The following is a 17,064-nucleotide window of genomic DNA, read 5'->3' on the forward strand; positions in this document are numbered from 1 at the left end:
AACTGCTCTGCCCAGGACCGCAAGAAGCTGCAGAGAGTTGTGGACACAGCCCAGTGCATCACGGACACCAGCCTCCCCTCCTTGGACTCTGTCTTTACCTCTCGTTGTCTTGTTGCAGCAGCCAGCATAATCAAAGACCCCACCCACCCGGGACATTCTCTCTTCTCTCCTCTTCCATTGGGTAGAAGATACAGGAGCCTGAGGGCACGTACCACCAGACTTAAGGACAGCTTCTACCCCACTGTGATAAGACTATTGAACGGTTCCCTTATACAATGAGATGGACTCTGACCTCATGATCTACCTCGTTGTGACCTTGCATCTTATTGCACTGCACTTTCTCTGTAGCTGTGACACCTTACTCTGTACTGTTATTGTTTTTACCTGTACTACATCAATGCACTTTGTACTAACTCAATGTAACTACACTGTGGAATGAATTGACCTGTACGATTGGTTTGTAAGACAAGCTTTTCACTGTACCTCAGTACAAGTGACAATAATAAACCAATAATAATAATAATAAACCTAATCAGGCCCTGTCTATCCAAATACTTATATATCCTGTCCCTCAGAATACTTTCCAATAATTTACCCACAACTGATCCGGCTCACCAGCCTATAATTTTCTGGCTTATTCTTAGAGCCTTTCTTAAACAACGGAACAACATTAACTATCCTCCAGTCCTCCTGCACCTCACCTGTGGCTAAGGACATTCTAAATATCTCTGCCAGGGCCCCTGCAATTTCTGCACTAGGTCCGAGGGGACAACTCGTCAGGCCCTGGGGATTTATCCACCCTAATTCACCTCAAGACAGCAAGCACTTCCTCCTCCGTTATCCAGATACGGTCCATGACCTCACTACTCTTTTTCCTCATTTATATAGACTGTGTTTAATTGCACCTGGATCCAGAGCTAATGCATGGTTGATCACAAAGTGGCAGATAGAAACAGCTTGCTTTATGGCAATAAAGGGGGATATAGAAGGGGGCACCATGATAAATCCTCCCCAGATAACTCCTTGAAAGCTTTTGAATTGCATGTATCTTGATTACAGCTTGGTTATTTTCCCCTGTATCTGTTTATCGCCACAAAATCTCCCACATGCTCGCTAAAGGCCGGTTACCTGACCCAAAACTGACCAAACCAAACTCTTTGCAACTGGTTTAGATTATGTTGGGTATCAAAAATAAATTATGCAATTAATAAATTACATGCTCAGATTTAGTTTTATTCCCAAGCAGAACTATGTGGAGTGAGCAACCGCCGAGAAGTGAGAGACAGCAAAAAACGATGTAGGAAGGAATCCAGAGCTAGTACTGCTCTCAGAACTAGGGCAGCAGGAAGTACTTGGGGAGGTTTGGCCGATGGACAAAAGGGGAGCGGCTGAATCTCAACCTCTATGATAAAAAAAAATTGGAAGATATTTTCATATTCCTGAATAAACTTTGAATAATGAGGTTTCAGTAATGGTTAGTAAGACCCAATAATATAGTTCAGTAAATCAGGAGATGGATGATTGAAGAAGTTTTCTACTGAAGACGTTCAAACAAATATTGCTTGGATTTAATGGAAGAGTATGACTAAGATGACAGAACATAACTGTTTTAATGGGGATAAACGTATTAAGGGCACTAGAATCTACCCTTTGGCAGAAAATGATGAGTGGGTCAGAGGATACATAGCCGAGAACATAAACACAGATTGGCAAGGGACTGGGGAGTATTTTTTCCAGGAACGGATACAGGGTGGGGCCTGGAAAGGGAATATGGATAAAACACAAAACTATTAGATTGCTTTTCCGTTATTGCCACAATTGGACCAATAAAGCCACATCAAATGACAACTTCAAGGGGATAGCGAAGAATATGGATGGGAGAATTTAAGAGTTGGAAGATTTTTTGTTTAAAAGAGAGGAAAAGTAAAACAATGAAAGCCTGTACATTTCAATTCACCTCGCACCTTCACCTTAATACTACCTGGTTTCTCCCAGGCCCAATACTGTACTAAGGTGACTAATTACTCGTACTATTTCAATTACTTCATCTTACAACAATTAATACTTTGCTATTAATCAAAAATAATTGAATCAGAATTGCAAATGTAAAGAACAATTAAAATATCCTCATTAAGAAGGTAACATTTTTTCCAAGAATACCTCAGTGTGGCTCCCTCAGTCTCCAACACATCTCCATCCTTTAGATACGTATAGTGGCTTTCACCATTTCCAATCACTTCTTTTTGAGATGACTTGTTTGGGAGTTTGCTAATCTGAACATCACCATCTTATAACATATAAACAGACATTAATAAACAGAAATATAATTTATTTAGAATCCAACATGATATTGCAGAACTGGTTGTCAATATAACCTCAAAAATTCATTTTGAATACATTCAAAAATACAATAAATGTACACAACACACACTTTTCAGATAATATAGACAAATGAATGACATAATTTCAGATTAAAGTAACATTTTAAATTCACATATAACAGCCCGTAATTAAACAAATAATGTTGAATGGTCAAATAGAAAAATATTTTGTTTATTTTAAGATTCCAGAACTCTACAATTTCCATTCTTTTTATGAATTATAAATAATAATCACAAGCGCTCATCATTTAACCCATCATTTAGTCTCAGCTCTACTTTGGTACAACCTGCACTTATCCAGTGTTTTTAATGTGAAAAATGTCAAGGCTTCACCCAAAAGGCGTTTGTTAAAGAAATGGATGACATACCAAAGGGGAAAGTAGACTGTAGGAGCATTATGAAGTTGGATAGGGCATAAGGAGATAAGAGAGAAATCTGTGTGGCATCCTGGTTCAAAGCCAGGAAAAACTAGACTGAGTGCAGTCTGAATGTAAATAAAGACATCAGGAAAGCTGGACTTGAGGAAATAATATTGGAGAATAATATGGCAAAATTCTATATTATTATTTTTAAGTTTGCAGAGTGGGAATTTCTAACATAGAGGGAAGAGTGCTACCAACTGAGCCATTGCTGAAATTCTGGTAAAACCTGATAACTTAATTTACTTACATTTGCACTTCTGACTTCAAAATCAACTTCCTGAGCAAGGTTAAAAACAAGCTAAGGTTTTTGACCACTGCCATTACAGGCAGTAAATTCCGGAGCTTCGCTATTTAATATTACCCTTTGACATTAGAGAATTTGAGGGAGAATACAGAATCTTGGAAAATTAAGGTAGAGAAAAGTTGTGAATGTGGTTTCCTTCTGTTTTTATATTATACAAAAAATACCTCAATAAATGTTTCATTGCATAATGAAAATTAATGCTACCAAGCAAAGGTATGCATATTCTTCTACACTGGGACCCCACACATCCTATTTATACAGCTACATCCAATCCATTAAAATATAACTGGACTATGAATTATAAAATGACACACAAATTCCTACTTGTAAGGTATTTAGCATTATTTTGTTTTAATGGAGCTGCATTACGAAACTACCATAAATTTTACTGTTTTAAACTCCATCTAATTTGCACCTGCTGTTTTGGTAAACCATCTATAAGCTACTTAGCATCCAAGTCATTCCTGATCCTTAGGTGCTTCAATATATCGCTAAGAGTAATCTTCTCAGAAAGATGCTAATCACCATTTGGGCTACACAGATTTGCTTTTTTAAAATCTCACCACATTAAACCTTATTAAAAAAAAACACATAGCGATCTAGATCTCGTGTAGAAATTGCTGGAGACACTCAGCATATCAGGAAGCATCTATGAAAAGAGAAACAGTGTTCATGTTTTAGGTCGAAGACCCTTCATCAAAAAGAGAGAAAACGAGCTACTTTAAGTTGCAGAAAGGATGGGCGAGAGATGGATGGGGGCAAGGGATATGTTCTGACACGTTGAGGCTAGAGTTAGCACAAGGATAAGTGAAGGACGATCTGTTGAGTGTGAAGGCTGGTGGGGTGAAAGGCGAGGACCGGGGGAATTCTTATCCTTGTTGTGCAGGAAGACCGGAGGTGACAGCATAGGTGCAGAGAATAGAAGGTTCATCCTTCGCAATTTCCACCAACTTTGACAAGATTCCACCACGAGATGCATCCTCCTCTCATCTCTCAGCGTTCCAAAGGGACTGTTGCTTTCACATCTCCCTGGACCACACTTCCATCTCCACCAACCACTTCCCTTCTCAGGGCACTTTCTAGTGCAGCAACAAGAGATACAACACCTGTTCCCACCAAGCAGGAACCTAAGCAGTCCTTCCAGGGGAAGCAATGATTCACTTGGATGTTCTTCTATCCTAGTTTATTGCACTTGATCAGAATATGGTCTCCTCTATACTGGAGAAAATAAACACACACTTGGTGACTGCTTTGCGGAGCAACTGCATTCAGTCTGGACCAGTGAATTAGAGCTTCCTCTTGCCTGCCATTTTAATTTTCCAACCTTTTCCCATTCTGAATTGTCGGTGGCCTCCTCCACTGTTATACGGAAGACCAATGCAAGCTTGAAGCATGGCACCACATCTTCCATTTAGGTGTGCTGCAGCCTTCCAGACTTTAATCAAATGTAATAATTTCAGGTAATTTGTTTTCTCCGTTGCAACAGAAGTGGCTGGTTTTACTGCAGTTCATCGCTATGCAATACTTTTTCTTTTTCCTCTATAAGCACAGCTTGATTGCTGTGCATGTTTTACACCTCTGTATTTTGCAAATTTATCAACTTTTATTTGCATTTTAACTGTTCTCATTAATCTATTAACCAGATGACTTCATCTACAGCTTATCCCCATGATTACCCCAGCCTACACCTAGATATTCCCTTTGTCCTATCCATCCATTCTCCACCTCCCTGCCAATTTAAAACTAATTTGTTTTTTCCTTCCCAGTCCTGAAATATTACGTTTGTTTCTCTTTCCACAGACACTGCCCGACCTGCTGAGTGTTTCCAGCATTTTCTATTTTTATTCCAGATTTCCAGTATTTGTTGTTTCATTGATTTTCATCTTTCATTCTCATATGAGCCACTGCCATACATTTGAGAGAAAGACTTGGCTACAATTTCAATTACTTGCGGCAGAAAGATCCTTCATATTGGGAGACTCACCTTCAACAACATTTTTCAAGATATCTGGTATGCCTCCAACATGATCCAAGTGCCAATGTGTCACCAGAATTTCTTGAATACTGATATTCAGTTGGACCAAAGTTTCTTTCAAACAGCTGATGTATTCAGGTACCGCTGGCTCGCCTGTGTCAATTAAGATTCGTCTGTAGGAAAAGTATTATGATACCCATCAAGAACTTCAAATTTTCTTTTAAATTTACCTAGTAGATTTTTAACCTTTAGTATACTAAATGGAGTACCAGTTCCTAAACCAAATTATTAAATATAAACATGCAATAATATTTGAAAAGTCAGAAGGAAGGATTAATTTCAATGTGGCACTTTTTTTATTCCTTGGAGATGTTATTGATCAATGGTTAGGTTTCCCGTGGTAAGCAACTCCCCAAGGCTTTTCCTCCATTTACAAGACATGAGCCAGGAGTATAACTAAATACTTTCCACTTGTGGTGAAAAAATGCAGTCAAGAAATCAGACACTGTCCACTTGACTGACACCCTACTTAAAAACAAAAATCACTCTATCCATTAAAGCATCACAGTTGCAACATACTATCCATAATATTTACTGCAGTTACTTACTACTCTGACAGCAACTGGGAAACCCACAACTTCTTTGATTAATTACAAGGGCAGCAGGTTCACGGGAACACCACGATCTGCAAATTCCCCTCCAAGTCACATATCACTAATCTCTCATTGTCAATTGGGTCTAAATCCTGGAACTGCCTCCCAAAGAGAAGTGAGAGTACTTTACCAGAAGGGCTGCAGTAACTCAAAAGGCAATTGAGGACAATCCTCTCGGGCAATCTAATCATTTAGGGACAGGCAACATATGCTGATCTTGTCAGTGGTGCCCATGTGCTGCAAATGAATTAAAAGAGTTTGGATAACACCATGGGCATCCTGTTTATGATATTTTACTTAACTAGGTGGCAGAGATCAAGTTCATGCAGTTCAGAGAATGAGCACAGGTTTACTTTTTTTTTGCTGATGAAGGGAATCCAGTAGAGGCCATCTATAAGGAAGTTTAGAAGACATTTGACCAAGTCTTCCATAAAATACTGGTTAGCAAAATGCAGGTCCAGGAGAATAAGAAAGTCAGTAGCAGCTTGGATAAGAAATTGGCTTAAAGGTCAAAGTTGAGTTTATTGTCATATGCACAAGTACATGCATGCACAGGTGCAATGAAAAACCTACTTGCAGCAACATCACAGGCACATAGCATGTAAGCTGCATTCACAATTAAAACAAATTAAACATAAATTACACAAATTTTGCAAGAGAGAATACAATTAAAACAAACAAAAACAAAGTCCATTTTATTGCAAAGTGGTCATGGTATTGCTAAACTGTAGCGATTAGGGTTTTGCCAGTTGGTTCAAGAACCGAATGGTTGAAGGGCAGTAGCTGTTCTTGAACCTGGTGGTGTGGGACTTCAGGCTTCTGTACCTCTTGCCCAATAGTAGCTGGGAAAAGATGGCAGGCACAGTTGAGTCATGCAAAACTTTTGTTTTTGCATAGTTGAATGGTAGTAGGGGTTAGTGCAAGGGCAGTGTTTTTTTTCTGATATATATTAATGATGTAGATTAGAAAGCAAAGGATAAAATTTGCATATGATAATGTGGCAGTGTTGTAAAGCAAGGACAGCAATTGACAATGAGTTCTTGAACGAGTGGTTAAGTGGCAGATGGAATTTAAAACAGCATACACAGTGGTACATTTTGGCAGAAAGAATAAGGGAAAACAATAATCTAAACAACACGGTTCTAAAGGGTGTGTACGAATGCAGAAAACTGGTAGATGTGCAAATTCTTTGGAAGTGGCAGGACATGTACATATAGTATTTAGTAGCATGCAAGATCCTAAAATTCATTAAGGCACGAGTACGTAAGCAACAAAACTACATAGTACCTTTATAAAACACTGGTCATAGCACAATAGGGCATCACGTCCAATTCCTTTCACTAAAAAGGATGCCAATATTCTAGGTGCAGAAGATTTCTTGTAATGGTTCAGTGATTAGAGACTTCAATTACAAGGTTCGTCTGAAGAATCTGATGTTGCTCTCCTTGGAGCAAAATTTATGGAGATTTAATAGGAATGTGCAAGATCATAATGGGTTTAGTTACGGGTTAGAGAGAGACTATTCACTTTAACAGATGCTTAAGGACTAAGATTACTGACATAAAGTGGTGCGTAGAAGATACAAGTAGATATTACGATTGTTTTAATGGAGAGACTGGTGATGATCTAGAACGAAATGCTTGGCTCATTAAGACCCTGAGCTTCTGGTTGCCTGCCACTTTAATTCACCATCCTACTCAGACTTTTCTGTCTGTGGGCTCCTGCACTGTTACAAGACATAATGCAGGCTGGAATAGCAACACCTCATCTTCTGGCTGGGTACGTTGTAGGTGGACGGGCGGTACAATCGTCCCTCCCAACCCCACTCCCTCGGGCCGGGCGCGGGTACCACCCTCCCACACCCTCGGCCTTTACTCACCGGGGACCCGTGCCCACCAGGTAGGTGTTGGTCCCCTGGAGGGTCATCGGACCCGGGTTGCAGCCCAGCACCCGGACCACCCGCGCCGACAGCCGCTGTACTTTGGGCAGATTCGCCATCATCCAGCCGCCGAGCGGAGCTGAGGCCTTCCGCACACCCTCCCACACCAGCGACATCTCCCGGAGCTGAGCGCAGCATCGGGCAGCACTGGGTCAACCTGCGTCCGCTCATGACGGGGACCCAGAGCAAACGAAGGGCGGGGGCCAGGGCAACGCGCCACCAGGGCATCCAGCTTCAGGTAGCAATGACTAGTGGGCCTTATCACGTGTTGTTAATGGGATATGAGCATGGTTGGTATTGCTAACAATTAGTCCTGAAGAAGGGTCCTGACCCGAAACATCCAGCCTGTCAAGCCCTTTAAGAATCTTGTATGTTTCAATGACCTCTATTATTTTTCTGCACTCTAGAGACTACAGTCCCAGACTATACCCTCTGCACACAACAAACCTACTGTCCCTGGAATTGATCTAGTAGATCTTTGAGGCACTTCCTCTATGGCCTGCTTTTCTCCACAGATGCTGTCTGGTCTGCTGAGTTCCTCCAGCAGCATTAGTGTTTTTCATCTGGATTCTAGCATCTGCAGTCCTTTGTTCCTCTTGCTAACAATTATTGCCTGTCTCTATTCTTGAGGTGGTTTGGTGATATGAGGGTGAAACTCACAAGAAATAGGAGCAGGAGTAAGCCATCTGACTCTTCAAGCCTGCAATGCGGCCTCACCAACGTCCTGTACTACTGCAGCATAACATTCCCAACTTCTAGACTCAATGCCCTGACTGATGAGGGCCAGCATGCCAAAACCCTTCTTCACCACCCTGACTATCTGTGATGCCACTTTCAGGCATGTGAAATATCCTCCCTACATCTAACCTGTCAAGCCCTTTAAGAATTTTGTATGTTTCAATGACCTCTATTATTTTTCTGAACTCTAGAGAATACAGTTCCAGACTATACCCTCTGCAAGCCTACTGTCCCTGAAACTAATCTAGTAAATTTTTGAGGCACTCCCTCTATGGCAAGAACTTCCTTTCTTAAGTAAGAAGATCAAAACTGCACATTATGTTTCAGGTGCAACACACACAAAATGCTGGAGGAACTCAGCAGGTCAGACAGCATCTATGGAGGGAAATAAACATTTGACGTTTCGGGTTGAGATCCTTCATTAGGACCAGAAAAGAAGAGGGCAGAAGCCAGAATAAAACGGGAGGAGGAAGAGCACAAGCTGGCAGGTGATAGGTGAGTCCAAGCGAGAGGGGCAAGGTTGGTGAGTGGGGGAGGGAGGATGAAAGGGAATGATGCGAGAAGCTTGGAGGTGATAGGTGGAAGAGGCAAAGGGCTGAATAAGGAGGAATCTGATACAAGAGGACACTAGACCATGGAATATAGGGAAGGAGGTGGGGAACCAGAGGGAGGTGATGGGCAGATTGTGAGGTTAGAGGAGGGGAAAGAGAAGGGGTGAGGGGGCCACAGGAATGAGGGAAATCAAGGGGGGGGGATGAGGGAAAACAAGGGGGGGGGGTAATAAAGGAAAAACAAATGGGAGTGGTTACCGGAGGTTAGAGAAGTCAATCTTGATGCTGTCAGGTTGGAGACTACCAGGACAGAGTGTGAAGTGTCACTCCTCCAACCTGCACCTGGCCTCAAATTGGCAGTAGAGGAGGCTGTAGATAAAGATGTCAGTATGGGAATGGGAAGTGGAATTGAAGTGGGTGGCTACCGGGAGATCCTGCCCGTTGTGGTGGACGGAGTGAAGGTGCTTGACGAAGCGGTCGCCCAATCTGTGCCAGGTCTCACCAATGTAGAGGAGGCTGCACCGGGAGCACCGGATACAATAAATGACACCCTCAGGTACACAGGTGAAGTGCTGCCTCATCTGGAAGGACTGCCCTGAATGGTGGTGAGGGAGGAGGTGTAGGGGCATGTGTAAAATTTTGCACAGTTGCAGGGGTACGTGCCAGGAGGATGATTGGTGGGGAGGGACGAGTGGACAAGGGAGTCAGGGAGAGAGCAATCCCTCTGGAAAGCAGGTGGGGTGGGGGTAGTGGAGGGGAAGATATACCTGTTGTTGGGATCCCGTTGGAGGTGGTGGAAGTTGCGGAGAATGATGTGTTGGATGCGGAAACTCATGGGGTGGTAGGTGAGGACAAGGGGAACCCTGTCCCTGTTATGTTGGGGGGTGTGAGGGCAGACATGTGGGGAATAGAGGAGATGTGGATGTGGGCTGCATTGATGGTGGTGGAAAGGAAACCTCACTTACTGAAAAAAAGAGGACATCCGAGATGTTCTGGAATGAAAGCCTCATCATGAGCCGGAGGTGGAGGTACTGAGAGAAAGGAATTAGCATCCGTGCAAGTGGCAGGGTGGGAAGAAGAAGGAATCCAATAGGAGAGGACAGTAGACCATGGAATAAAGGAAAGGAAGCAGGGAACCAGAGGGAGGTGATGGGAAGGTCATGAGGGCAGAGGAGGGGAAAGAGAAGGGGTGAGGGGCCACAGGAATGAGGGGAAACAAAGGGGGGGAAACCCACTGTTTTCTTTACAAACCCACTGACTCCCACAGTTACATTGACTCTTCCCACCCTGTCATTTGTAAGGACGCTATTCCCTTCTCTCAGTTCCTCCGTCTCTGCCGTATCTGTTCTCATGATGAGACTTTCCATTCAGGACATCTGAGGTGTCCTCTTTTTTCGGTAAACAGGGTTTCCCTTCCACTGCTATCAATGCAGCCCCCACCCGCATCTCCACCATTTCCAGCAGGTCTGCCCTCACCCCATCACCCCACCTGACATAACAGGGATAGGCAACAACTATAGAATATTTAGAAAGTAGAGGCTATACTTTTTTTTTATTCATAGTCTGCTCTGTGTTTAAGATGGTTGCTGATCTCCTTAAGATGGCCGCTGGGCCTCCTTCTTCTTCAGCTCAAGTGCGGGAAACATATAGCTAATTAAAGAAATAGTTAGCCCATTCCTAGGGAGACACTTTTGATTTATTGTAGCTCATTAAACAGATGGTTATCCCATTCCTAGGAAGACACTGTTGATCTATTGTGTAGCTAATGGTTGTTATGGCTAATGCAACTAATGATTTTGTAGCAGTTCTGTAGCTGATAGTTTTCATAACTGATAAGCCAGCTGCAAGCGAGTCTTAGAACTCATAAGTAATAGAGATACATTGTAATGTTTTATAACTGTTAGCCTTGTAGCGAATAAGCCTAGTATTGTTTTATAACTGATAGTTCTGTAGCCTAGTACCAGTACTCCCAATGCCCATAAATAATTGGGGCACCCTGCGACTGAGTCAGGAAATGACTGTGGCGAAAGACAAGTGGTTGTGAGCCAAGAGACAACTGTGAAAGGAGGCAAATGGTGAAGGATGAAACTGTGAAGATAAGAGAGAACATGATGGATTGTAACAATGTAATTGAGCTAAGAAAAAAGGTATAAAAAAAGGCCTGCAAGCTTTGCTCGGGGGCAGTCAGAGAGAGCAGTAGTCAGAGGGTGACTGGTAACTGACTGTCTGGCTGTCACAACTTTTCTTTGCAAATAAAAGTTTAACTTCTTGAGGAATCTTCTGCTTCTCCTGGTCATCTATTTATTGCGGGTAACCACAACACAACCTTGCCCTCAATGTCAACAAAAGAGCTGGTCATTGACTTCAGGAGAGCGGGCGGTGTACATGCACCTGTCTACATCAATGGTGCTGAGGTCAAGAGGGTTGAGAGCTTCAAGTTCCTGGGAGTGAACATCACCAACAGCCTGTCCTGGTCAAATTGCGTAGAAGCCACAGCCAAGAAAGCTCACCAGCGCCTCTACTTCCTCAGGAGGTTAAAGAAATTTGGTTTGTCCCCTTTGACTCTCACCAACTTTTACAGATACACCAAATAAAGCATTCTATCTGGATGTATCACGGCTTGGTATGGCAACTGCTCTGCCCAGGACCGCAAGAAACTGCAGAGAGTTGTGGACACAGCCCAGCGCATTACGGACACCAGCCTCCCCTCATTGGACTTTATCTCTCGCTGTCTTGGTGAAGCAGCCAGTATAATCAAAAACCCCACCCACCCAGGACATTCTCTCTTCTCTCCTCTTCCATCGGCTAGAAGATACAGGAGCCTGAAGGCACGTGCCACCAGACTTAAGGACAGCTTCTACCCCACTGTGATAAGACTATTGAACGGTTCCCTTATACGATGAGATGGACTCTGACCTCACGATCTACCTTGTTGTGACCTTGCACCTTATTGCACTGCACTTTCTCTGTAGCTGTGACACCTTACTCTGTACTGCTATTGTTTTTACCTGTACTACACCAATGCACTTTTTACTAACTCAATGTAACTGCACTATGTAATGAATTGACCTGTACGATCGGTTTGTAAGACAAGCTTTTCACTGTACCTCCGTACAAGTGACAATATTAAACCAATACCAATACCACCTACCACCCCATGAGCCTCCTCATCCAACACATCACTCTCCACAACTTCGACCATCTCCAACAGAATCCCACCACCAGGCACATCTTCCTCTCCACCCCTCTCTCTGCTTTCCGCAGGGGCCACTCTCTTCGGGCTCCCTTGTCCACTCATCCTTTCCCACTGATGACCCTCCCAGCACTTATCCCTGCAACTGTGCAATGTGTTACACTTGCCCCTACACCTCCTCCCTCATCACCATTCAGGGCCCTCGACAGTCCTTCCAGGTGAGGCAGCGCTTCACCTGCGAATCTGAGGGTGTCATTTATTGTATCCGGTGCTCCTGGTGCGGCCTCCTCTACATCGGTGAGACCCGACGCAGATTGGGTGACGGTTTGTTGAGCACCTTCGCTCCGTCCGCTGCAACAGCCAGGATCTTCCAGTGGCCAGCCACTTCAATTCCACTTCCCATTCCCATACTGACATGTCTATCCACAGCCTCCTCCTTGCAGGGATATTTGCTAGTGCTACACAGGAGGGTTTAAACTAGATTGGCAGGAGGGTGGACTCTGTGCAGGGGTGTCATGGGATGAAGCAGTGGCCAGTGAGAGCAAGTTTAGTAATCAGGATAGCCAGGGGCACACTAAACGCAAGGAAAGGAATACCCAGTCAAACTGCATTTATTTCAATGCATGAGGTTTGACGGGTAAGGCAGATGAACTCAGAACGTGGATTGGCTCTGAGGACTGGGATGTTGTAGCCATAACAGAAACATGGCTGAGAGAGGGGCAGGACTGGCAGCACTATATTCCAGGATACAGATGCTACAGGTGTGACAGAGGTACAGGTAAGTGAGGAGAGGGTGTTGCCTTTCTGATAAGGGAGGGCATAACAGCAGTACTTACAGATGACATTCTTGAGGGATCATCCAATGAGGCTAATATGGATAGAATTTAGAAACAAGAAGGGGAGGGTCACTCTAGTGGGGCTGTATTATAGACCCCCCCCCCCTCCAATAGTCAGCAGGAATTTGAGGAGCAGGTGTGTGGAGAAATTGGTCATAATTGTAAGAATAATAGGGTTGTATTAGTGGGAGATTTTAATTTCCCCAGTATTGACTGGACTACCCAGAGTGTTAAGGGCCTAGAAGGGGTGGAATTTGTGAAATGTGTCCAGGAAAGTTTCCTGAGTCAATATATAAAGGGCCCTACTCGGGAGGGTGCAATACTGGACCTTCTCTTAGGGAACGAGGTAGGGCAGATAACTGAAGTGGCAGTTGGGGAGCACTAGTGGCCATAATTCTATTAGTTTTAAGATAGTGATGGAAAAGGATAGGACAGGTCCATGGGTTAGGGTCCTAAACTGGACCACAGCTAATTTTGGGAAATTAGGCAGGATCCAGCAGAGGTTGATTGGGAGAGCCTGTTTGAAGGGGAAGGAATGAATAACAAGTGGGAGACTTTTAAGAGTGATAGCAAGAGTCCAGGAGCAGCATGTTCCTTTTAGGATGAAGGGTAAACCTGGTAAGTTTAGGGAAACTTGGCTAATGGGGGATATTGAGGCTCTGGTCAAGAAAAAGAAGCATACATTGTGTTTAGGAGGTTGGGGACGAGTGAATCCCTTGATGACTATAAAAAGATTAAGAATACTCTTAAGAGGGAAATCAGGAGGGCAAAGAGAAGGTATGCGATGGATCTGGCAGGTAAGGTTAAGGAAAATCCCAAGAGGTTCTACAGCTATATTAAGAGTAGAAGGGAGGCCAGGGAGAGAGTAGGTCCCCTCAGAGATCAGCAAGGCTGCCTTTGTCTTGAGCTGCAGCGGATGGATGGGATTTTTAATGAGTATGTTTATCTGCATTGAAATCCATTTCACACCTCAGCCCACTTCCCTAACTGATCAAAATCCCCCTGTAATCTACAATAACTTTCTTCATCATTAGCAACACCTCCTAATTTCATGTCATCCGCAAACTTACTGATCAAGCCTTGCGCTTTCGCACCCAAATCATTTATATAAATAATGAATAACAAGTGTCCCAACACTGACCCCTGTGGCACACCACTAGTCGCCGGCCTCCATTCGGAGAAACGACCTTCAACCACACCCTCTGCTTCCTTCCTCCGAGCTAATTTTGAATCCAGTGAACTAGCTCTCCCTGGATTCCATGGGGCCCAACCTTCCAGACCAGCCTTGTGGGACCTTGTCAAAGGCCTTGCTAAGGTCCAAATATACAACATCCACTGCCCTACCCTCACCTACCTTTTTGGTTACCTCTTCAAAAAAGCTCGAAAAGGTTCGTCAAGCACAATTTTCCACACACAAAGCCACGGTGAATCTGAATCTTAATCAGATTCTGTCTATCCAAATGCTCGTAGATCCCATCCCTCGGAATTCCCTTCAGTAACTTTGGTGTCAGGCTGACCGGCCTGTAGTAACCTGGCTTGTCCTTGCTACCTTTCTTATACAACGGAACAACATTAGCCACCTTCCAGTCTTTGGGAACTTCATCAGTAGCTAACGATGAAGCAAAAATCTCCACAAGGGCCTCCACAATTTCCCCTCTAGCCTCCCACAAAGTCCTAGGATGCACTCAGTCAGGCCCTGGAGATTTATCCACCTTAGTGCACTGCAAGGCTGCAAACACCTCCTCCCTGATAATATGAATGTTCTCCAAAATATCTCCACTAGTTTCCCTTATCTCTTGAGCAACCATAATTTTCTCCTCAGTAAACACCAATAAACATCATCATTGATATAACTGATTTGGATGCGAATGCGCAAGGCTTGATCAGTAAGTTTGCAGATGACATGAAATTAGGAGGTGTTGCTGATAATGAAGAAGGTTATTGAGATTACAGGGGGATCTTGACCAGTTAGGGAAGTGGGCTGAGGAGTGAAATCGATTTCAATACAGACAAGTGTGAAGTGATGCATTTTGGAAAGTCAAAACAGTGTAAGGACTTGTACTATGAATGGTAGGGCACCAGGGAGTGTAATGGAACAGAGGGACCTAGGAGTACAAGTGCATAGTTTGTTGAAACTGGCATCACAGGTAGACAGGGTGGTGAAAAAGGCACTTAGCACGCTGGCCTTCATCAGTCAGGGCATTGAGTATAGGAGTTGGGACATTATGTTGCAGTTGTATAAGTTGTTGGTGATGCTGCACTTGGAGTACTGTGTAAAGTTTTGGTCACCCTGTTATAGGAAAGACATGGTTAAACTGGAAAGAGTGCAGAAAAGATTTACAAGGATGTTGTCAGGACCAGAAGGCCTGTGTTACAGGGAAAGGTTGGCCAGGCTAGGTCTTTATTCCTTGGAGCATAGGAGAATGGGGGGTGGTTTATAAAGTCATGAGGGCACAGATAAGGTGGATGGTAGCAGTCTTTTCCCCAGGGTAGGGAAGTCCAAAACTAGGGGGCATAGATTTAGATTTAGGGTGAGAGGAGAAAGACTTAAAAGGGACTTGAGGGGCAACTTGAGGGTGGCGAGTACATGGAATGAGCTGCCAGAGGAAGTGGTTGAGGCAGGTACAATAGTATAATTTAAGAAGCACCTGGATAGCTACATGCAGGGGCAGGGCTTAGAGGGATAAGGGCCAAACGCAGGAAATTGGGACTGGATAGGTGGGCACCATGGTCAGCCTGGACTCCTTGAGCTGAAGGACTTGTATCCATGCTGTATTGCTCTATGACTCTAATTGAGGAATGATAATGTCAATGGCTCAGAAAGCTGATGAGCCTGCCATGGATAATGTGGAGCGTAAACATCAGGCCTGTGAGGAATACTTGGGGGCAGACAATCGTGGTTGGAATGACCCAGTCTTCCTAAAAATCTGAAGGAGGTTTTAGACTTAGGGATAGCTGTGGAATCCACCTACTCTACAATAGTATAATGACCGAGGGAGGTAGGCAGGAGGAGAGGAAAGAGAGGTTGCAAGGTGGCTGTAGTAGATGTCATCCCTGTAAAGGCACAGGGAATTTACTTTGTGTGCCAGGAACCAGGACACTCAGTGAGGGACTGTCACACTAGGTATAGAAGGACAAAGGAGATGATATTTTACAGCTGTGGCCACTCAGGCCATTGTTGGAGGCAGTGTCCTAACAAAGAAGGAAGGTGTGATAGTCACCCAGCAAAACAGGCAGAGACCACAGTAGAATCCTCTGCCCACACTTACTGCTGACTGAATTATAGAACTAGTGAGAACAGCATCCAGGTCAGACAAACAGCTGGCAGTGGCTATCATTGCCAGTATTGATCACCATCAGATGTACACAACACAGTTTTATTGGGCGCCAGCAATGCAACACGTTAGTGGACACAGGGGCATCAGTATCAATAACTGATCTATCCTTGCCAATGACTGGAGAGGCGATTTATATTATCAGTGCATGGGGGTAAGATCCAGGACACTGCAGATGCTGGAATCTGAGGTGAAAGCAGAGAGAGATGAGCCTCGGGTACTTGAGATGGAGGGAGTGCACCTTCCAGAGGATTTCTGGGTATGCCCAAATAATGAGGGCACTGTCCTAGGGATAGATACATTTTGTAATGCAGACATTATCACAGACTCAGGAAAAGGAGCGATTACATGGACAAATCAGGGTCAGCAAACACATACACTGAGTAGGCAACATGGCCCATAGGGGCACAGCAGTCCCGATTAGGGACTGGAGCCAGGATAATGTGTATGGATTATGTCACAAGTATCATCAAACTTGAAAATATGACATAAATAGATTGTGAATAGCTGGGTTCATGCGGTATCTACTAGTCTTTTCTTGAGTTTATACGGTAAATAATTTCTCTGGTCAGCCACAAATGAATCACTTTTCATTTTTAGGTTTTTGTACCTTAAAGGATTATATGTTTTTGTGCACCAGGGGCAATACTTCTTAAAATATTAACCATTGCATGTTCACTGGCATGTTTTTCCCAATCAACCACAGCCAACTTTCTTACCTTCAGAGTTTCCTTTGT

General features: G+C 43.8%; 1 protein-coding gene across 2 annotated transcripts in view; it reads right to left on the reverse strand.

Moving 5' to 3' along the window:
* The window catches only part of lactb2 (lactamase, beta 2), a 23,230-nt gene extending 15,335 nt beyond the window's left edge, over positions 1-7,895 (reverse strand). Inside the window, exons 1-3 of one of the 2 annotated variants that reach the window (XM_052023130.1) lie at positions 7,615-7,871; positions 5,092-5,255; positions 2,161-2,287 (exon numbers count right to left, since the gene is read on the reverse strand). In XM_052023130.1, coding sequence (XP_051879090.1) covers positions 2,161-2,287; positions 5,092-5,255; positions 7,615-7,790 — 467 coding nt within the window. In that variant the 5' untranslated portion in view covers positions 7,791-7,871. Of the gene's footprint in view, positions 1-2,160; positions 2,288-5,091; positions 5,256-7,614 lie in introns of both variants that reach the window. The other variant, XM_052023131.1, reaches the window with a different exon arrangement.
* Positions 7,896-17,064: the final 9,169 nt, after the last annotated feature.

This window comes from Pristis pectinata, chromosome 9 (assembly GCF_009764475.1).
Source record: "Pristis pectinata isolate sPriPec2 chromosome 9, sPriPec2.1.pri, whole genome shotgun sequence".
In the NCBI taxonomy this organism is placed as follows: Eukaryota; Metazoa; Chordata; class Chondrichthyes; order Rhinopristiformes; family Pristidae; genus Pristis; species Pristis pectinata.